This window comes from Camellia sinensis, chromosome 6 (genome assembly GCF_055761805.1).
Source record: "Camellia sinensis isolate YWXY chromosome 6, ASM5576180v1, whole genome shotgun sequence".
NCBI classification, from domain to species: Eukaryota; Viridiplantae; Streptophyta; class Magnoliopsida; order Ericales; family Theaceae; genus Camellia; species Camellia sinensis.
In genome coordinates this window covers 156,209,915-156,231,523 of record NC_138966.1, presented here as the reverse complement: position 1 = coordinate 156,231,523, position 21,609 = coordinate 156,209,915, and the positions used below count along the sequence as shown (strand labels likewise).

Below are 21,609 nucleotides of genomic sequence, written 5' to 3'. Positions count from 1 at the left end.
TTCTTAAGATTTGTTTTTTCTAAACATTGATATATTTGTGTTGAGTTTGTGTTTCTAAATCGTAAATTGGTGTTTTTTTTTTTTTTTGGCGGCGTTCTGTGTGATTTTTATTTTTTTATGTAGCTTTCAATTTATATGGATTTAGATTTAGGGGTAGTTTAAGATTTTTTAAATAAGTATATTTTTTGACTTTTTATAAAAAAAAAAAATATATATATATATATATATAAAAGTAGAGAGTAGATGTTAATTGATGTAACCTAACATTGTGGAATAATTTATTATGCAAATATAAATCTTATGGGATAATTTATAATTTCTCAAATTTCAAAAAAAATCTATATTTTAGTCAAATTTTAAAAGTATTGATAATTTATCGCAATTATAAATATCCATATTGACAATAATACAAAACAATGATGAAAACATACATGACTTTACATCCACCGACACACAGTTTCTCTCGCATTCATTCAATAGATTAGACTTTACATCTCCGCTCTCTTCCTCATCCCCCTAATATTTGAGCTTTTGAGATTTTTTGGGTGTGTTTGGTTTGTATTTATAGAGTAGTTTTTGAGATAAAAAAAGAATAAAAATTTGTTTGATTTGTGTTTTTTTAAATATTCTCTCTAAAATAATTTTGGTTTTTTTTTGTAGAGTAGTTTTTTAGATAAAAAGTATAAAAATTTATTTAGTTTGTCTTTTTTCAAATATTTTCTCTAAAATAACTTTGATTTTTTTTAGAGTAATTTTTGAGATAAAAAAGTCTAAAAACTTGTTTGATTTATCTTTTTGTAGAGTAGTTTTTGAGATAAAAATACAAAAACTTATTTGATTTGCTTTTTTTACAAACATGTTTCAAAAGTAACCCTCGAAATTGGATAACTAAATACATTTTTGAGAATTTTTTAAAGAAAATCTATTTGATTTAATTACTCTTAAAAAAATATTTGTAGAATATATTTTCAAAAAATTTCTCTCAAAATCAAACCAAATATGGCGGAAGTCTCTTCCGGTTTTTTTCCTCATCTCTTTCGTCCCCACCCCACCCCACCCCACCCCACGTACAGACTTCTCTTTCCAGCACTAGTCTCTTACAATGGTTATCTCCTCTCATCAATCTCTCATCTCTTGATTATCTTCAATATTTTTGTCGAACTCATCACCGTCAGACACTCTTATCTTCAACGAACACAAGTAGAAGGCAGAGCATCAGATTTGTAACTATTTTGTAGAGGGAAGAGAATTATTTTGGTACATCTCTCTTAGATCTGTAACCACTTTGGCTATTTTTTTTAATATCTGTAACTATTGGGTTGATTTCTTTCACATCTGTAAATATTTTGTTAAGATCTCTTAAATTTGTAACTATTTTGACATGTATTAGATCTATTGGTCACAACAAAGATTAATCTTTTTTTTTTCCTTAAAATTTTATAATTATTTTATTTTAACTCTCTACAGCATTTCGTCCATATATTTTAAGATCAAAAGCCCATCAGATAGGAGTGCTTGCAAATAACGCTTTCTTACCTTTTGCAGAGTCACCTGCTCACTCACTTATATTCCTCCCTACAATTCATTTGATCTTGGGTTCATCCATGGCTTCTAAAAGAACCTTAGATCATTCTTCTTGTTTTCCAGCCTCAAAAAAGAGAAATGTCTCCTCTTGTTTTGCTTCTTCATCATCTTCGACACAACCTCGCTGGACCTATGACGTGTTCTTGAGTTTCAGAGGTGAAGATACCCGCAAAAACTTTACTGATCATCTCTACGAGGCCTTGGTTCAAGCTGGAATTCACACCTTCAGGGATGATGATGAACTTCCAAGAGGGCGTGAAATTTCTTCGGAGCTTCTCAAATCAATCGAAGGATCCAGGATCTCCATCGTTGTTTTCTCAAGAAACTATGCTTCTTCGAGATGGTGCCTTGATGAGCTCGTGAAGATCATTGAATGCAAGAAAACACTTGGACAATTAGTTCTCCCAATATTCTACGATGTGGATCCATCTGATGTACGGCACCAAACAGGGTGTTTTGGAGAAGCATTTGGAAGACATGAAGAGCGTTATGTAGATGAGATGGAGAAGGTGGAGGTGAGGAGAGCTGTCCTCTTTGAAGCTGCTAATTTATCAGGCTGGGATTTGCAAAATGTTGCTAATGGGTAATTTTTGACATCCTTTTAATTTTGCTGCTCCTGCTGCTGCTCTGTTGATCCTTGTTGTTTTTACAATTGTCTATTTTAATATTTATTGAGAATTTTATTTATGGATTTGATTAAAAAAATCAAATTTTTATGCGTATACATGTATATCATTTATTAAAATTTAAAACAGACTTACAATTCTTTCGTCAATAATTTTATTTAGGTCTGTCTTGGTTATAAAAACGAAATGAGTGCTGTTCTCTGATTCATGCTTGTATAGAACACTTACTCCAAAATCAAGTTCAAGGCCTGAAATATAATGCATGCATACCAAAGTGCATACTACACACTGAGGGCGTGTTTGATTCGCTGGATGGGGGGAACAATCCACTATTTGGATTGTAATCCATTTAAAGCTCCTTATCCGCCGTTTGTTTTTTTTTTTTAGTCTGTCGGACATGGAGTCCGGCTGAACTCCTTATCCCCCATATGGGGGACTATTATATCCTGGGGGGTATAGGACAATTTTGGAGGGACTATTTAATGTTGAGATTAGGTAGTAAAATGACCATTTTGACCTTCTACTATTTAATTATGTTTAGTAAAATTCAATAAAATTTAAATGTCTCAATTTAAAAATAAAATAATTTTATTTAACTTTTCATTGATGTTTTATTTATATAATTTTTTAAAAATAAATTTTTATAGATATTTTATTGATGTTTTATTTTAAAATTTTGTTTATATTTTATTTAATTTCATTATATAAATTTTAATAGATGCTTTATTTAATTTCATTATTTTATTCTTAATCCACTATTTGGATTGTAATCCATTTAAAGCTCGTTATCCGCCGTTTGTTTTTTTTTAGTCTGTCGGACATAGAGTTTAGCCGAACTCCTTATCCCCATATGGGGGACTATTATATCCTAGGGGGGTATAGGACAATTTTGGAGGGAATATTTACTGTTGGAATTAGGTAGTAAAATGGTCATTTTAACCCTCTACTATTTAATTATGTATTATACTATTTAATTATATATTATATTTAGTAAAATTCAATAAAATTTAAATGTCTCAATTTAAAAATAAAATAATTTTATTTAGCTTTTTATTGATGTTTTATTTATTTAATTTTTTAAAAATAAATTTTTATAGATATTTTATTGATTTTTTTTTTTTGAAATTTTGTTTATATTTTATTTAATTTCATTATTTAAATTTTAATAGATGTTTTATTTAATTTCATTGTTTAATTATTATTATTTTTAAAAACAAACTTATTTTAAATTTTAATTAAAAAATAGCATATATTTTAATTGATATTTTATTTATTTTATTTATTTTATTTTAAAAAAATAAATTTATTTAACTGTGTAAAAAATAAAATAAAATAAAATTTGATTTAATCTAGCTAAAAATAATTAAAATATTAAAGATATGTTTAATATTGCTATTACTTAGTAAACAATTGAAAAATGGTAAAATAGTCTTTTGTTCATTTATCTTATCCAGTCCGTCCAACTAAACATTGAATTCACTAAAAATAGTCATTTCCAGACATCTAATCCCATAAGAAAACAAACACAGGATACATATTCAATCCAACCAAATAGTCCACGGGATTCACAGTTCCAGGATTCAAGTCCGATGGATTCTAATCCCCCTTATCCAGTCCGTCCAATCAAACACACCCTTATATACTAGACTATATTCATACATATACAACTTATTTGTTTCATTGCACTATATTAAGAATAAGTAGTTCACTTTGTTACTTCAAGAGGTTTTGAATTTTACATTTCTTAACTTCATATTGGGAGTGTGGTTTGTAGGGTCTTGTATTTCCTTAATGTATACTTGCTTCACTTTTTATTTGGATCGAAATTGGCAGGCATGAAGCAAAGTTCATCCGAAAAATTGTTAAAGAGGTTTTATGCGAACTGAAACATACATTCCTAAATGTTGTTGTGCACCCAGTTGGAATAGATTCTCGTGTTAAACACATAAAGTCGTTGTTGAGCATTGGATTAGATGATGTTCGGATGATTGGGATATACGGCATGGGTGGAATAGGCAAAACAACCATTGCAAAAGCTGTGTATAACCATATTTTCCTCCAATTTGAAAGGAGTTGTTTTCTTGCAAATGTTAGAGAAGTTTCAGGACAACTCAATGGCCTAGTTCAATTGCAAGAACAACTTCTTTTTGAATTATCAGGGATAAAGAATCTAAAGATTGGCAGTGCTGACAGAGGAATTAATTTGATGAAAGAAAGACTCCATTCTAAAAAGGTTCTCATTGTTCTTGATGATGTGGACCAATTAAGTCAATTAAATACCTTGGCAGGACACTGTGATTGGTTTGGTGGAGGTAGTAGAATCATCATAACAACTAGAGATGAGCACTTGTTGAAGGGACCGAAAGTTGATGAAAGATACATGGCTAAGGAATTGAATCATGAAGAGTCTCTGCAGCTTTTCAGTTGGCATGCCTTTGGCAAAACCAATCCATTAGAAAATTATGTAGATCTTGCAAATGATATAGTACGTTATGCTAGGGGGTTGCCACTCGCTCTTGAAGTTTTGGGTTCTTATTTGTTTGGAAGAAACATTGTAGAATGGAAAAGTGCATTTGATAAGTTACAACAAATTCCTCATGAGAAAATTCAGGAGAAACTCAGGATAGGTTTTGATGCACTAGATGATAACATAAAGGATATCTTTCTTGATATTGCATTCTTTTTCATTGGAATGGACATATGCTATGTCATTACTATATTGAATGGATGTGGTTTCTTCGCAGAAATTGGAATTAGTGAATTGATTAGCAGATGTTTACTGAGAATTAGTGAAAACAATGGATTGATGATGCATGATCTACTTAGGGATATGGGAAGGGAGATTATTCGTGAAAAATATCCCAAGGAACCTGAAAAGCGTAGTAGATTGTGGTTTCATGAAGATGTATGCTATGTTCTCAAAAAAAACAAGGTAAGAGTTGAATCTTAATTCTTTCTAGTGAGTTGGTAAGTTTTAGGCTTGGAATGCTAATTTCAGTTATTTTATAGTCTTTTTTCCTTCTAATTTTCTATTTTGTTTTAAATATTACTATTTTAGGGAACGGAAGCAGTTGAAGGTGTGAGCCTGATCCTACCCATGTTGAAGAAGATACAATGGAGTAATAAAGCATTTGTTGGGATGCCTAAGTTAAGACTGCTTCGAATAAATCATGTGCACCTCTGTGGAAATTTTGAACATCTATTTGAAGAGTTAAGGTGGCTCTGTTGGCATAACTGCCCATTGGAGTATTTACCATCCAATTTTCATCCAGAGAAACTTCTTGTTTTAGACATGCAATTTAGCAGATTTAAAACACTCTGGATAGATGGCAAGGTATGACATTCTTGGCAAATTCATTGTTGGTTGGGATTTGGATAAATTATGTAGTGCATCATGGCAAAAAAAAAATTATATAATTTTGTATATTTTTCTTGGTTTAACAGCACTTCAAGAGCTTGAAAATTCTAAATCTCAGCAATTCCAAATGCCTAACAAAAAGCCCGATCTTCTGCGCACTACCGATGCTTGAGGAATTACTGCTTGAAAGTTGTACAGGTTTAATGGGGCTCCATGAATCAATTGGGCTTCTAGATAAACTTGTTCACTTGAATTTGAAAGATTGCATGAACCTCAGGTATCTTCCAGGCAATATCTGCAAGTTAAAGTCTGTTAAACTTCTAAATCTCACTGGTTGCGAAAAACTAGAGGAGTTTCCAGAGCACTTGGGACATATGGAAAGCTTAACAGAGCTTCTTGCAGATGGAACGGCCATTAACCAACTACCTTTCTCTATTGGACTACTGAAGAATCTTAGGAGCTTATCGTTGAAGGGATGTAATAGGCAATTGACAACTAAATCCTGGTTTTCTCTCATTTCATCTTGGGTTTTACCGAGAAAAAATCCAGACTCCATAAGATTGTTACCATCCTCTGTTTCAGGTTTGTGTTCCTTGACAAAGCTAGTTCTCAGTGATTGCAATCTGTCTGAAGGAAATTTTCCATCTAATATTTGGAGTTTATCCTCATTGCGAACCTTGGATTTAAGCAATAACAATTTTCGTAGCCTATCATATGGCTTCAGCCATCTATCCAAGCTAGAATACCTTCAGTTGAGTAACTGCACGAGTCTTCAATCTATCTCAGATCTTCCTGGTAATTTATTGGAATTATATGCTTATAATTGTGCATCACTTGAAAAAATATCTGATCTATCAAAACTGAAGACTCTAATAATGAAGTTGAGTAGCGACCGTCGATTTGAATTTGGGCATAGTCTTTCAAATTGTAATAATGATGGAAAGGAAGAACCTCACTGTTTTGAAGGTGCACAACTCATTCCCTTGGACAAGCTCAACAATATACGTGGAGGACTCAGTCCCTTGGATAGGCTCAACAATTTTCAAAATCCCCTTCAGGTCTCTCTCTCTCTCTCTCTCTCTCTCTCTCTCTCTCTCTCTCTCTCTCTCACACACACACACACTCTCTCAAGTGCAATAATTTAGTAAGAAAAAGTCTTTGAAAATTAAGTGAAGTGTGTGAAACTAAATTTATTTTGGATGTGACCTATATAATACCAAAGGAGGGGGATTCCATCCATTCCAGATTATATGGACGGGAGGACGTTGTTTATGTCTAAAATCAACCATTGGGTTCACCACGAGTTTCATTTTGATAATCCGAATATTTCATTTTATCGGATATTTTGTGTATTTCATTAAAAAAAAAAAAAGATCAATCCATAATATATTCAATTCATCAAATTTGTCACAAAAAAAATGGATGACAATTGTGTTTTTAAAAATAAATAAATTTTTTTTTTTTGTGACAAGTGCAATAAATTAAATAGGTTACGATTATCAGACCGATTTAATTTGTGTGTGAAAGAAATAGATGAAGTGCTTAACAAAATTAATAGTTCAGATTATAGAAACGAAACTTTTGGGTCCCATGGACCTAAGAGCATCTCCAATGGAGGCTCTATATCTTCAAATATAGAGGATCCTATGAAAAAATTCACTCCAACCCATCCTCTATATCCTCCTCCATTTGGGAGGATGGATGTTTCATCCTTCAAATTTGAAGGGACTACGAAAAATGAAGGATTATCTCTATAACACTATTCATATTTTTTAAATACCAATTTTGTCCTCAAGCCCTTTTGTTTTTAAATTTATATACCAATTATATCCTTTTGAATTTTTTGTTATATGCTATAAAATACAAATAACTTTTAATATGTACATCTAAATTTTTAAAATTTGATATCATTAAAAATATTAAAATTATATCTTTAAAATGAGTTTAATATTAAATATATTTAACAAAAAATTAAAAATCAACTTCTATTAAAGTATCCTCTTGGTGAGAAGTTAATGTTAAAATGAGTCTAATATTAAATGTATTATGTGTATAAGTTAATGTTTAAAAAAAAAAAATGCCCAACAAGGGGGAAAAAAAAAAAATTTTGGCTCTTGATCAGCCGGACGTCTGGCCGGACTTCCCAGCAGATGTCTGGTAGCAACCAATCCACGCATTGCTGTAAGGAAAATGGATGGAGGGAAAATTAATGGAGGGAAAACTAATGGTGAATTTGGAGGGAAATATTTAGAGAAGAAAATAAAGGTTTGTGGTTGGAGTTTGGATGAACAGTATCATCCTCTATATTTACTTTTTGAATATAAAAATTTATTTTCATCCTCTTGGTGAAAGGATTGGGTCGGAGATGCTCTAAAACAACATGGACTAGAGAGGAAGCTCAAAAAAAACAAGAAACATGGACTAGAGAGGAGTTGCTTATTAGATATGGAAAATAATGTCTAGTATCTTCAACGTTTATTTATTTTTTTATTAAATTTGAGTAAAATTTTTATCTGATATTGCGCGTTCGAATAGAGTAATCTGAGATTTCATCAAACCATCAGTCGGCTAGTGTAAATTTTCCAAAAATTTGAAACAAATTTTGCAAGGAGGTAGTCGATTGAGGGGACAACCGGCCAATCGTCCGGTGCTCATGCATACCGATAAAGTTAACGACTCTCTACATTAATTTTGCAAAAGGTTTCAGCATCCTCAATTTGATAAAAAATTTGAGATATCTTCAATACTGATTTGGTGTGATAATGTTGGAGCACTAGTTTAGTATGTTTTTCATCAAATTTTTTACTTGCATGATGTGGCAATAACAATTTTAAAAATAGGATTCACTAGTTTTTTCACTGTTTTTATTACTTGCTACATTAATATTAGACGACTGTATATTACATGTTTATATCATCTTTTTATATCACCAACCTACTTGGAAATATGTCATTTATTTGCATTAATTTGTTAATAATTATCTTCAAAGAAGAGAATTAATTATATGTATCCATATAGATGGTGACACAAAATAATGATAAATAATCGGTCATATATAACATTTTTCTATGAAAATATGTTATTTGTTTTCATTAATTTCTTAATAATTATCTCTAAATGTAGACAATACAATGATAAAAACATGTGACAACATATATAACATTTCTTTTTTCAATAACTTTGATGAGTCTTTTAATTCTAAATGATAAAATTAAAACTTACCATTGTATTAATTTGACACAAAAAAAATTTCAAACAATATAATGGGGATGCAGAATAAACATGACATAATCTTAATTATATATATCACATGAAAAGAGTGGGACTTATCATAAAATATACAGGTTTACTCTCAAGTTATTCTACCTATATTTCATGTTATTGATTTTGTATCCGCAAATTTATTTTAATTTTTTTTTTTTTTGTCTAGCACTCTACTAAATAGAAATTCATATGACAGAATTTTCGTCGCAACTACTTCATGGGCAACAATTTCTATACCGGTGACTTGAGCCATAATTTCAGCTATAAAATAACAGGATCTTCTTCGATATCTTTAGAAGTGCCAGTAGTGCAAAGGGAAGACGACTACATTTCAGGGTTCAATGTGGGAGTTGTTTATTATAGAACTGGGGATGAAGAAAACTGCTCCATGGAATTAGATGATTATCCATACCTCATTATTACTGATAAAATAAATGGCATCGATTTAACTTATACCCCAACCTTCTTCGGCATTCCTCAGAGTTGTGTAGATTATGTTTGGACAAGCAATATAGGAGTTGAAGAATCTTTTGGGTATAGAATTAAAGGTGGTGAGCAATTCGAGTTTTGTTTCGTTCTGCCGTCACCTTTTAAAGTAAAGAAGTGTGCGGTGGATCTGATTGTCTGTTACAACAGAGGCGAGTTCAACTGCTTCCATGGATTGAGTACCTACTGGAGCAGCTCACATTTTCTTTTGAATAAATATGAATAAATTACAAATATATTTGCTTAAAATCTCTTATAATTTTAAAACTACAAATATTCTATTGTGAGATTTAGCTTCTCCATGATCAGAGAGATGTTTAATTTGAGATATTGTTCGGCTTGTGGATCCACGACTGGTTCACTTTGGTGATTGAGTTATTTTTTTAAATCTCTGTACATAGATCATTAAAGAAAAAAATAATTCAATTTGATTATTGTAATTATATAATTTTATTAAGTTGTTTATTAAAAGAGAGAGAGAGAGAAGTTACGGAAATAAGCTATTATTTTGAATTTTATTATCCTTCATATAATTTGCATAAGTGGTGGTCATAAAGTTTGAACCCACAACTTTAAAATTAATAGGCAAAATTTTAACCATTAACACCACCTAGGAAAATTATTAAATATTTCCGGAGTATAGACACGTGTTGTACTTCCTAATCAATCATCATTCAATATACCACCTCATGTTTTTTAATCACCTAACACAATATCTTACTTATATATCTTCTTCACAAATCATAATGCTAAGAAATATCACGTGTCTATATTATGTGATTATTGAATAATTACCCCAACACCTAACAGTTCTAAAAAACAACACCTAACATATCTACTAACTGATTCCTCTTGTATTGTAGTGTGTATTATAAAAAAAGAAATTAAAAAAAAAAAAATCAGTACGGCTATAATCTTGCAGCTACACAGAACCACAATATTTCTTGAATATTTTGGGCCAAAAAAATTATTAGAAATATTATCAAATACAAATTCATGAGGCATACAATTGCTCCATATGTAATTATTCCATGTACAGATACAAAACCGTGTTAAGACCTTCACATGAAAGGAAAATCATAGTATTTGTCTGTAGCCAAGTGGCAATTTTTCAATGTATTACTCTATTTTTCTCTGAGAATAAGCTTACAATAAAGTTACAACATCGTTGCTGATAAGGGCATTCACTTGTACAGATTATCTATTTGTTCTTTGTATTGAGCTGCAACTTTGTCCCTCCAAATTTTCATCGTTGGAGTCATTAAACCATTATCAATCTGCATGCGAAAAGGATTTCTTGAAGAAACTAGATAAAATGGATATGTGAATGGTTATACAAGTGTGGACATTTACCGTGACAGGCTCATCAACAAGAAGGATTGGCCCAATTTGAAACGAGCACCCAGAAGTCCTGCATGACGGAAAATCTAGTTAGACATTTGTTTTAAGTGAAGAAAACCGCAGGGGGTAGTTATCTAGTTGTAGAAAACAATAAAACTAAAAAGAAAGAGACTGGTCATTTTTCCCTCACCATTTCCTCAGCTCTTCATATAATAGACTGGTCATTTTTTCCTCACTAAGTTCAGAGGCATCCGCACCTACAATCAACAACTTCTTTGCGGTCACTAAAATCTCTTCTTGTTTGGAACAATTATAGCTCCAAGACGACGTTGGTCCTACACGTGATTATTTTCAAAGGAAAAGTTACACTTCACCTCAAGAGTGGTAGTTTTTTCACAAGTACAATAAAAGGAAATAAAGAGCGAAAAACCCAATTCAAAAGAAAGATTAGAATTTCACCTGGCCAATAACAACAATTTACTGAATTAAACTACTTTTCAAGGAAGCTTCCTCAAGCTCTGATGGCTCAACATTTTCACCTATTTTTCCCAGCACAGTAGATCAGTTAATGAACAAACTTTTGATTGGCAAATAGTTTCGAGGGAACTTGACATAGTTGCACATAAGGTGCAATTGAAAAGTTATAAAAAAGAGAGAAAAAAAAAAGGCCTTTGTTTAAGAGACCACACATAATTTTTAAAGAAATATTAAAAGCTTTTTCTTTTTCGATAAGTAAGAAGCATTATAATGAATTATCAAATGGATGTAGTCACCACTATTACAATGCCAAACCTCGAAATTTATACAAAAATGAAATTTATTCTTGGTCAACTGTGAAATGTTCACATAAAAAATGCTAACAGTTAAAAGAAGATGCCACTCAGTATAAGTGAAATGGAACAAATTTACCAGTGGTAAGCATTGCAGCAAGTAAGTATCCTTGGCCCAATGAAACTAAAGGCCACATCTACAGCAACTATGTCACTTAAAATGCAAACAATTATAATATAGTAAAAACTTCTAATCATTTAAGAGCATATCAAAGGTGTAGATCTATGGTATGATGGGACTGTTTGTTACAGTTTTTGGGGGTGATTATAGCTTATTTTGATTTGGGAGTCTGTGTCCAACAGTTTGATATAGCTTCTGCTTATAGCTTATTAATAGAAATAGTTTAAATAAGCTGAAAAAAACTGATTATTTGAAAGCTGGGGCAGGGGTGCTTTTAACTTCTGTTTTCTAATTATCAGCTTTTTACTTAAAAAAGGCTCCACCAAACAAGACCGATATTCTAAACTAAGAAAACATGGCTAGAACTGAAATAAATTTTGACTGCTTGAGTTTCTTTCTTTTTTCCTTTTCTTTCTCTTTCTTTCTTTCTTTCTTTTTTTTTTTTTTCAAAACAAAGATGGATAGATGGAATTATAAATGCAATGAATCAAAATAAGAAAAAAACTGGAAGTTCCAACTTGTTACCAGAAGGAACCTTTGGTCACAGCTTCTTAAAAGAGACGCATCTCCTGGTGTGCTCAAAATCTCAAGACAATTCCGACGATATAAAATTTGTCAAAATCAGAGCTATAACGAGCACCATAGAGCTTGCCGAAGATTCACCAGAATTTTGCTTGAAATTTTAGTTGCGAAGACATTTGAAGAAGAAGATTGATTGTTGGTGTGCCAAACAGGTTCCCATCCTAACATATATCACAAAAATACAAAACCTTACAAACCCTACTTCCAATTTGCAGTTAATAAATGTAAAATTCAAAACGTCTTGAACTTACAAAGTGAACTAACTATATATTTTTTTTTAAATATTAAAAACAATAAGGATAGGATTTTCTAGTTAAAGATAAAAATTGATAGTAGCAGCAGCAGCAAAATTAAAAGGATGTTAAAAATTACCCATTAGCAACATTTTGCAAATCTCAACTTGATAAATTAGCAGCTTCAGAGAGGCAGCTTTCCTCACCTCCACCTTCTCCATCTCATCCACGTAATGCTTTTCATGTCTTCCAAATGCTTCTCCAAAACACCCTGTTTGGTGCCATACATCAGATGGATCGACATCATAGAATATTGGGAGAACTAATTGTCCAAGTGTTTTCTTGCATTCAATGATCTTCGCGAGCTCGTCAAGGCACCATCTAGAAGAAACATAGTTTGTTGAGAAAACAACGATGGAGATCCTCGATTCTTTGATTGATTTTAGCAGGGCCGAAGAAAGGTCATGTCCTCTTGGGAGTTCATCATCGTCCATGAAAGTGTGAATTCCAGCTTAAACCAAAGCCACGTAGAGATGATCAGTAAAGTTTTTGCGGGTATCTTCACCTCTGAAACTCAAGAACACGTCATAGCTCCTGCGAGGTAGTGTTGAAAAAGATGAAGAAGCAAAACGAGAAGAGCCATATAGGGTTCTTGTAGTAGCCATGGATCAATAATCATCAGTGGAGGAATCATAACAAAATTCACATATAATCTCATTGATGTAATCCTTCACACCATAGCAATAATCTACTGCATGACCTAATTGATAGAAAAATTCCACTCCTACACATACGAGCAACAACCGATTACAAGAATCTTGATTTTGATCACACAAATTGAGTTTGTGTGTAAAATTAGGGCTTTCATTTGTTTATTATTTGGAAGTATTTTGAAGGGTAAATTGGAGAAAAAAAAAGGTGTATTCAAAGTAAATTATAATTCTAAATAATTTAATGCGATCTACTGAGAAATTAGGCATACTTAATAATTTTTTTTGATGCAAATAGAATTCCCCAAGCACTCCTATTTGATGGGTTTTTGATCTTAAAATATATGGATGGAATCCTGAGAGAGTTAAAATAAAATATTAAAAAAATTTAAGAAAATATTTTTTTTTCTAAATAATTTCATTTTTATAAATGTTTTTATTTTAAAATAAAAAATACATACTAAACCACGACATTATATATATATATATATATATTAATTTTATATGAATTTTTTTAGAGCACGTCCATAAATAAAATTTTGGATTTGTTTCGTCTAATTGTCCACACGCTAAACTTTTAAGTCCGTAAGGACACGATTTTGATATCATAGTCATTAATCTATCTGTACAATATAAAACACCATTATTGAGGTGGGTTCTTTCTCCTCTCTCTTTCTCTCTATTTCTGAATCTCATCATTTTTGTTCTTCATCATCTCTTCATCCTCCTCCTCCACTTTTATCTCCTCCATTACTCTTTTTTTCCTTTAGATCTGTTACAGAAGTGGGATTTTGTTAGAATGGGAGTAGGAGAAAGGGGCAGTGGTGATTAGTGCAGGTGAGGAAGGCGACACCATTGAGGCAGATCCAGTGTGTGGCAGAGGAGATCTTAGAGAAGACCACGCCCATTTGGTGTTTCCCGATGAGGTTGTTGCTATTGAGAAAGTCAGGGTAGTCCATCCTCGCTCCGATGTTCGGGAATTTTAGTAGAGGCATAAGTGGGTCGCCGTCGCCGCCACCACCCATTGGAGGCTACTAGCTGTGAAGGATCTCGAAGGCCCTTCTGGTTCATGTAAAGTGGCAGACTTTGAGGCTAGCGTTAGTAGATCGATGCTCTCTTCTTCTTCTTCGTATCCGCCATCGCTATCTTCTTCTTCACGGAACTATGCTTCTCAGGAGCTCGCCAAACTTTGTGCTTCAGAGAACAACCCCATTTGCATTGTTAGGAATAAGGCCAAAGGTATGAGATTGCCATGGATTTGTACATAGAAACTCTGTTTTATTTTGGTTTTTTTCTGAAATTTTTTTCAATCTCATTTATAATGGTGGTGGTGGTAATAAAAAGAATGAGGAGTGAGAGATATTTAGGGATAATAAGCTCTGTGAATTTCAACAGATAGAAAAAATAGACTTAGTGAAATTCAATAAATAGAAAAAATAGACTTGGTGAATTTTAACAAATAGATTAAAAATATTAAAATAATTTTGATAGATTAATAAAAAATTAAGACATATTTTAATAGATAAATTTTTTCAACAGATAGTTTATTTATAAAAATTTCAACAGATTGGTTTTAATAGACTTTAGACAAATAAATATTCTTATCACCAAATAAGATTTTTTTGTTGAATCTAATGCCTGTATAGGGTGGAAGGAGGTCGGGGTGGAGAAGGGGAAATGAAAGGGACAGGGAAGTGAAAACATGATTGGAAAAAGGAAGGGTGCAGGCAGCATGAAAAGGGAATAAAAGTAGACATATCACTATTAGAAAAAATACTTTTTGCAATCGTTACAAACCGTCGCAAATCATAAAAATACAGTCGCAAAAGACCTTTTGCAACGGCCAATGTGGCAAATGAGAGACGCGAATGTAAGAGTGACAAATACTTTTTGTGACGGCAAAACAGCTGTCGCAAATTATTTGCGACCACCTAAACTACTTATGGCGACCGCTATTTTGCCGTCGCAAAAAACAAAGAAAAAAATACTAACAGATTTTTTGGCGACCATTTTGTTACCGTCGCAAATAGTTTTCAATGACATTTATAAATAGTACAATAACAGCTTTTTAGCAACGAATTTTTTGTTGTCGCAAATAATTTTTTATTATAAGAGACTTTCAGATCACAACCAGGTCTATTGATAAATTCCACTATCAAATGATGAAAAGGACGAATATTGATGGATCACTGGATCACCATTACAAATGAAATGAACAAACAAATTTGTTATAATTCTAAAACAAATACAAATGCAATACAGAAAATACTGAACCTTTAAAAGCTCAGCAAGTTTAGCTGATTCTTCTCTTGCTTGTGCCAGACCTCCTTCCAAATGTTCTTGACCACATATAAGTGGAACCATCGCCATTAAATTAAATTTCTGGCATACTTATTGATATTTCTCCCAGGGACATATATATTGATTCATCATTGCCAAGAATCTCCTGCAATAATCAATACAAAGTAAGTTATTCAGCAGCTATAATTAAGGTAGTTGAGAATTGTATTAAGAAACTTCAAGATATATAAATGAAGGCTATATGTAATAACTTGGTCCTTTCCAATGCCACACAGATATATACCAATATCAGTGTGAAGAACTACACATGGAAAACATCCCAGTTAAACAAATATCCAGTTTCCAGCTGTTTGTGAATTGTAATCTTACTTCTCCGTTATTAAGGGTCATCTCATTGTGCAGAGAACTAATGTCAGCTGGTACAGAAGAACAATTGGATATTTCAGTTCCAATTAATGCTGAAATCATAAGCCCATAACCATCCTGAACATCACATGACATTGGTATTCTGTGCATGATTAGGAAAGCTCTCCAAGCCTGTAAATACAGTTTATGCCCTGTATAATCAAAAAGTTCTAACTTTAGGAGAGAACTTCAGTAGGCAAGCAAATACAGGATTTAAATAAATCACGAACTTAAAAAGAGAGCAGGAGACTAATCAAACTTGAAATGAAAGTCAGCTGTTTTTCAGCCATCACACACAAGCATTTGAAAGAGGATGACTTAAATTGGAAAAGATATGATAAGAGAAACATACTTCCTATCTGAATTATTGAAGGCCAAGTCTGCTTGCAGAGAATCACTTTCCAAATCAATCACCTCAACCTCCTTCCCATCAGCGCTGTGGTCCATATTTACCAGATATATATTGCCGTTGTTACTTATGGACAAATCAACATCTGCTGGTGTGGCTTTTTTTTTGCTTTCTGGAATAGATGGGAAAAAGAGAATTGGATCACGAACACAATCAACGTTCTCGTTCACTTCAGAATCTTCCATAAGATTAAGATCACAAATCTTAAATGAACCCGGAAAAAGTTGTTTCTCTTCACTTAAACATTAAAAAAGTATGTCATTAATTGGACATATAAGAAAAGCCATGTACTAAAGATGGAGTAAATAAAACTAGTTAAAAACTCATAATATCTAGCATAAAAATTGCTTAATATTACTACCAAAAGATTCAAGATAATAATGCCAAACATGAAGCTAAGTTTATATGCATGATCATATAGAAATGCTAGAACTACAGTTTGCAAGGAGGCAGGGTGTCTATGGCCATCAAAAGGAAGCTATCTGCAATGACCATGCGCAGAGCTAATACACAAAAAAATAAAAGCAGGGCAAAGGGTCATCCTAAAAGAGTGAAGGTGACCTCAATAACTAACATGACCTTTAAGCATTGAATTAACTATGTTATTCTACAATGTGGGTGTTTGGGAAGTTGGTTTTTATGTAGGTTTTTTAGTTGTAGGATATTATTGGAGAAAATTTTTTTGGTGTTTGGGAAGATAGTTGGATTTTTTTGTGGTTGGATGTGATGTTTGTGAGAGAAAAAGTGAAATAATTATGGGGTTGGATGTGATATTTTGTTTGGATGTGTTTTTTTTGGTTTTGCAAAAACTGTCTTTTATTGGAAAAAATAAAAAAAAAAACCAAAAAAAAAATCTTGCCAAACACCACTAATGTAGCCTCATTAGACAGAGAGACCTTTATTATGTACAAGTTTTTCAAAAACCAAACAGCACTGCAACAATAATGTCCAAAAACAAAGCTATAATAACAAAATTGCTACTCCAATGGACAATTTTATGGGATAATACATGAGCAATAGTCTGAGTGGAGGAATGAGAGCTGTGTCTGGTCAAATCGTAGCTAAAGGAGAACATAAATGGATAGAAACCAAGAGGAGGAGCCTGGAGCCTAACCAGGAATACTTTCACAACTTATTTCTGCTTCATTAAGATATTCTACGGACCTTGACCATAGCATGTAATAAGGGAGGACATGCATAGCCAAAATTAGGATATTAAAATGAATGCTTGGCAATAACATAAAACATAGAAGTAGATTCATTCTTGACAAGTTCAAGGTCACAACAATTCTTAACAAAATTATATAAAGAAGCTGAGAAGCTTTTATCAAGTGCGATGGATGCCAAGTGCCACATTAATAGTACATACAAAATGTTGCATAGAATATTTATTACCTACTGGAAATTGTCTGCACACCTGTGATGGTTTTTAAAATCATATATTGGGACCTGGACAGATTGGACACTTTTGAGTTTCTCAATGCACTCTACAAGCTGTTCGGAATCAAAAGCATCTACACACAAGCAAACATATATTTGAGAATTGCACAAAAAGCTCCTGTGCATTCTACTGAATTCCAGTTGCACTATATAGTCAGCAAAGCGGACAGCAAACACCAACAAAGTTTACATACAAATTAAAGGCCTATAGATTGATTATAAATTTTATTACCAGGATGATCAAAGTTATATTCATGCACTCGTTGTGCTTCTTCAGTTGTCAAGCCACGATAAAATGAATCCTACATATAAGCCACACCAAATATATATCAGGAAATTTGAAAGAGAAATTTGCTTTCATAAAGAGTGAGCAATCCAAGCCAATCAACCAGGTGTCTATCAAAATTCCAACCATACACTGCTAGATATCACTCACACTTACGATCATGGCCATAATACCAGAAGGCCGTAGTAAAGCACTCAATAAAGTGAGCTGGGTTTTTACTGGGATCAAATATCATTCAATGAAATAATAAACTAAAAGAAAGAAAATTGCAGAAAAAATAAAATTTAGAAAAGAAACCAAGAGAAATAAAGTGTGCAGAACATAACAATTGGTCAAAATGATCAAAAAGTTCATTACATTCACCACTGCAGTAGTAGATTACACTAAGCATCAGATTTTGAGTAAGAATTATGTAATAAAATTTAATGTAATAAACTTGAATTCAAATTTAATGTAATAAACCTGGATTCAAATGTCCAGATTATATTAAGGGAGCCACAATTTTGAGTGACCAATCAACTTTCTATGACAATAGATTATTATACATGTGTATAGATAAGTAATATATAGATGGGGGTGTGTTATATGGAAAACAAAAAAATGTTGCTTAAAAATTCAGAGCAATTTAAAAAAAAAAAATCAAAGCTAAACAGAACCCATCAATTGCATGAAACAATAAATCACTCAAAATCCATACTTGGTTCAAATTGTTAGCCAATTGAGAGATGCCACAGCAATCAACAATACTTTATATACCTGTGACATAACACTAAGAAAATATGAGTCAATTGATAAATGCGAGAATCTTCACCTAGTTTCAAATCAACTGAAAAACCTCCCCCCTTCTAGTTTCACACACACCCCATTGGGAATTGATGAAAAGCCGTAAAGCCGTATCTAAGAGCTCACTTCTTGTGTAGCTTCATCATAAGTTACTAACATGACAATGAAATTTCGTTTGAAATTCATTTTATCTCCCAAACTATCTCTAAGATATCAATTAGACTTCCAAATTTTATTTTATTTAGAGGTCTAATTGATATTTTGAGGATAGTTTGGAGGTGATATGAAATTTCAAATGAAGCTTGGGTGCCACATCAGCAACTTATGTTTGATGGTGGGGCTAAGATTGATGCAAAATCAAATAACTTAGGGATAAAATTGATATTATTAAAAGAACATGAATTTAATTAATTTTCGAGTAATAGTTTGCGGCAAAATGATATTTTCTCAATTTAATTTTTTACGAATTTTCTTGCAAACCAAACAGGTAATGGAAAATTATTTCTTATATGTTTTCATTTCCTTTCCTTTTAACCCAATTTCTTATACCAATTTCGATGTTCTCCAACAAACTTTCCATCACTTTATTGGCAACCAAACACTACTTACAACAATTCACTTCGCTCCTTCCGAATCTTTTCCCCTAGTTTTCTGAATTCAAAAAAAACTCAACTAGTAGCAGAAAATGTCACAAAAAAAGTAAAAAACAAAATGAAATTGAAAGAGCTTGCAGCGTTCATTTGGTCAACAATCCAGTCCTCCATTGATGACCTTCAAATAGACTAGGCCATCTCAACTTAGCAGCTTATACGAATCATTATTGAATTCGAATGATAAACATTAACAACAATTCAAAGGCATCAAATCATACACACATATATATGTATGTATAGGCACAGAGAGAAATGAGAGGAACCTTAACGGTGGAGAGAGAGCTCTCTCCACAGCTATCGCAGAGAATCCCATCGAAGTCCAACGCGTACAAATCGTCCAACACGTACAAATAGCAGGGAATTTCAATGTAGCTCCGTTTTTATTTATTTATTTAATTTATAAAAGTACCTATGATTTCAATAAGCTGCATAAATTAGCATAATTGCAGACCCTCTTCACTCAGATCCGTAGATCTTAATTTATCAAGAATTGTTCTGAAGTAAAAAGAGACGAGTTTTTGAGAATTACCTGAAACCTGGAATTTGAGGCCGAATCTAGATCCGTATCTTCAAACTGATCGATGATCGGCAAGCTATACATTACGTAGATAGATGTTTGAGGGCTCTGTGTTGAATCTGTTGATTGGAACCCTTGGAACGAAAGAGTAGGGTTGAGATCGAGAGAGAGAGAGAGAGATTCATACCGGTGCTGTTCAGACGCCGACGGGCGAGCGAGATAAAAGTGCGATGTCGAGAGTTTGACCCAGCCTGGCTAAGGCAAATATAAATTGGGCAAATATGAACCTCTGAGCCAGTGGTGTAATTTTGGCCCATCGCGGCCTGAGGGGGCCTCGGCTCGTTTAGGCCCGAGGCCTTGGGTTAGGGCCTGTGTTATCGTTTTAGAGTCTGACCTGGTTTAGTTGGCTCAATTCATCGGCCCGCTCAAAGGCCTGCCCAAAAGCCCGACCCAAGGCTCGTCCTGCTCGGGCCACCAGAGGCCCAGTGTTATTTTTAATGACAAATAATGGGTATGTTTGGTTTGTGTTTGAGAGATGTGTTTTAGAGATAAAAAGTACGAAAACATGTTTGATTTAGTTTTTTTTAAAAGATGTTTTGGAAAATTATTTTGAGATAGAGTTTTGGAAAAAGTGATTGATTTGATATGTGTGAGAGAGAGATTTGTTTGGAAAACTTGTTTGGTTTACAAGTTTTGAGAAATTTTTTTGGGAAAATTTGTTTGGTTTGATTATTTTTGAAAACTTATTTGTAGAGAAAATTTCCCAAAATTTTTTCAGAAAATCAAACCAAACGAGCCCAATAAATTTTGGTGATAAAAATTAAAAAAAAAATGAAAAATTGTTCAGGCTCGCACAAGCCCGCCCAAAGCCCGAGCTTAGGTCCAAGCCCAGGGGTCCCGCACACTAGCCTGCCCAAAGCCCGCACACCCCTGGGCCTAGTTTTTTGACCCAACCCAGCCCGGCCCAATTTTTGGCAAGAGCCCACAAGGCTCGACATGGGCCGAGGCCGGGCCCAAAATTACACCCCTACCCTGAGCTCACAAATAAATTGCACCTTTTATCACTACTTATTATTACTTCCGTCCCATAAAGCTGTCATAAATGAGTTTGGATCCTCTGTTGTTCCCTCCAGTGATCCCTGCGGTGGGCTAAAACTAGGGGTGTTCATCAATCCAATTCATCCGAAAAATCCGAACCAAACCGTTCAACCCGATTATACTGCGGGCAGTTTCGACCATATATTCGGACGGCTGCGGTTTTTTTCTTTCAAAATTTTCAATTTTTCGGTCAAGCATTGGATTAAATAAAAAAATATTTGAATAAACCGAACCGACCGACTTATTTATATATATATATATAATCCGTTGGTTCTCTGCCTAGGTAAAATAAATTCATTTCTCCAAGACATATTTGACTTTTCTATGTATATACATACCTTTAAGTGTAGTTGATATAGTCACATCAACTGACCTTCATCTTTCCAAGACTTCCCTTTTCAATAATTTGAAATCTCTTTCTCTTTAAATTTTACATTCCCAATACAAAAACTTTTCCATGTTTTGTCTTATTCTCTTTCATCCCACTTTCTCATGTATCTCACTCATTTTTGTCTTCCTTATCTCTCAACCCTTTCGTCTCTCTCTCTCTCTCTCTCTCTCTCTCTCTCTCTCTCTCTCTCT

The 21,609-nt window shown here is 33.0% G+C and overlaps 2 protein-coding genes and 1 long non-coding RNA gene across 8 annotated transcripts; 1 reads left to right on the top strand and 2 right to left on the bottom strand.

The window, feature by feature from the left end:
- The first annotated feature begins 422 nt into the window (after positions 1-422).
- Positions 423-9,668, top strand: LOC114312126 (disease resistance protein RPV1). 3 transcript variants are annotated; one of them, XM_082872772.1, is made up of 7 exons: positions 423-1,257; positions 1,546-2,167; positions 4,044-5,142; positions 5,269-5,544; positions 5,655-6,363; positions 6,535-6,626; positions 9,029-9,668. In XM_082872772.1, exons 2-7 carry the CDS (start codon positions 1,605-1,607, stop codon positions 9,542-9,544), a joined length of 3,255 nt encoding a protein of 1,084 aa, XP_082728898.1. In that variant the 5' UTR covers positions 423-1,257; positions 1,546-1,604; the 3' UTR covers positions 9,545-9,668. The 3 variants fall into 3 exon arrangements, with proteins under 3 accessions (XP_082728898.1, XP_082728897.1, XP_082728899.1); XM_082872771.1 differs by having other exon boundaries at positions 5,655-6,626; XM_082872773.1 differs by having other exon boundaries at positions 991-1,257; positions 1,648-2,167; positions 5,655-6,626.
- A 573-nt stretch (positions 9,669-10,241) lies between these two features.
- LOC114304903 (uncharacterized) lies at positions 10,242-20,197 on the bottom strand. Of its 4 annotated transcripts, none has more exons than XM_082872796.1 (12): positions 19,942-20,197; positions 17,923-17,992; positions 17,668-17,764; positions 16,194-16,487; positions 15,806-15,993; positions 15,410-15,581; positions 12,565-13,019; positions 12,136-12,353; positions 11,119-11,198; positions 10,850-10,994; positions 10,672-10,729; positions 10,242-10,595 (listed from the first exon to the last, which is right to left on the bottom strand). In XM_082872796.1, the coding sequence occupies exons 1-5, from the start codon at positions 20,011-20,013 to the stop codon at positions 15,987-15,989; spliced, it is 540 nt and encodes a 179-aa protein (XP_082728922.1). In that variant the 5' UTR covers positions 20,014-20,197; the 3' UTR covers positions 10,242-10,595; positions 10,672-10,729; positions 10,850-10,994; positions 11,119-11,198; positions 12,136-12,353; positions 12,565-13,019; positions 15,410-15,581; positions 15,806-15,986. The 4 variants fall into 4 exon arrangements, with proteins under 4 accessions (XP_082728922.1, XP_082728923.1, XP_082728924.1 ...); XM_082872797.1 differs by having other exon boundaries at positions 12,146-12,353; XM_082872798.1 differs by lacking the exons at positions 10,242-10,595; positions 10,672-10,729; positions 10,850-10,994; ... (1 more) ...; positions 12,136-12,353; positions 12,565-13,019 and adding an exon at positions 13,664-14,329.
- LOC145792152 (uncharacterized) lies at positions 18,554-19,821 on the bottom strand. Its single transcript, XR_014331323.1, has 2 exons — positions 19,676-19,821; positions 18,554-18,732 (listed from the first exon to the last, which is right to left on the bottom strand). It is a non-coding gene; the product is annotated as an uncharacterized LOC145792152 (long non-coding RNA).
- Positions 20,198-21,609: the final 1,412 nt, after the last annotated feature.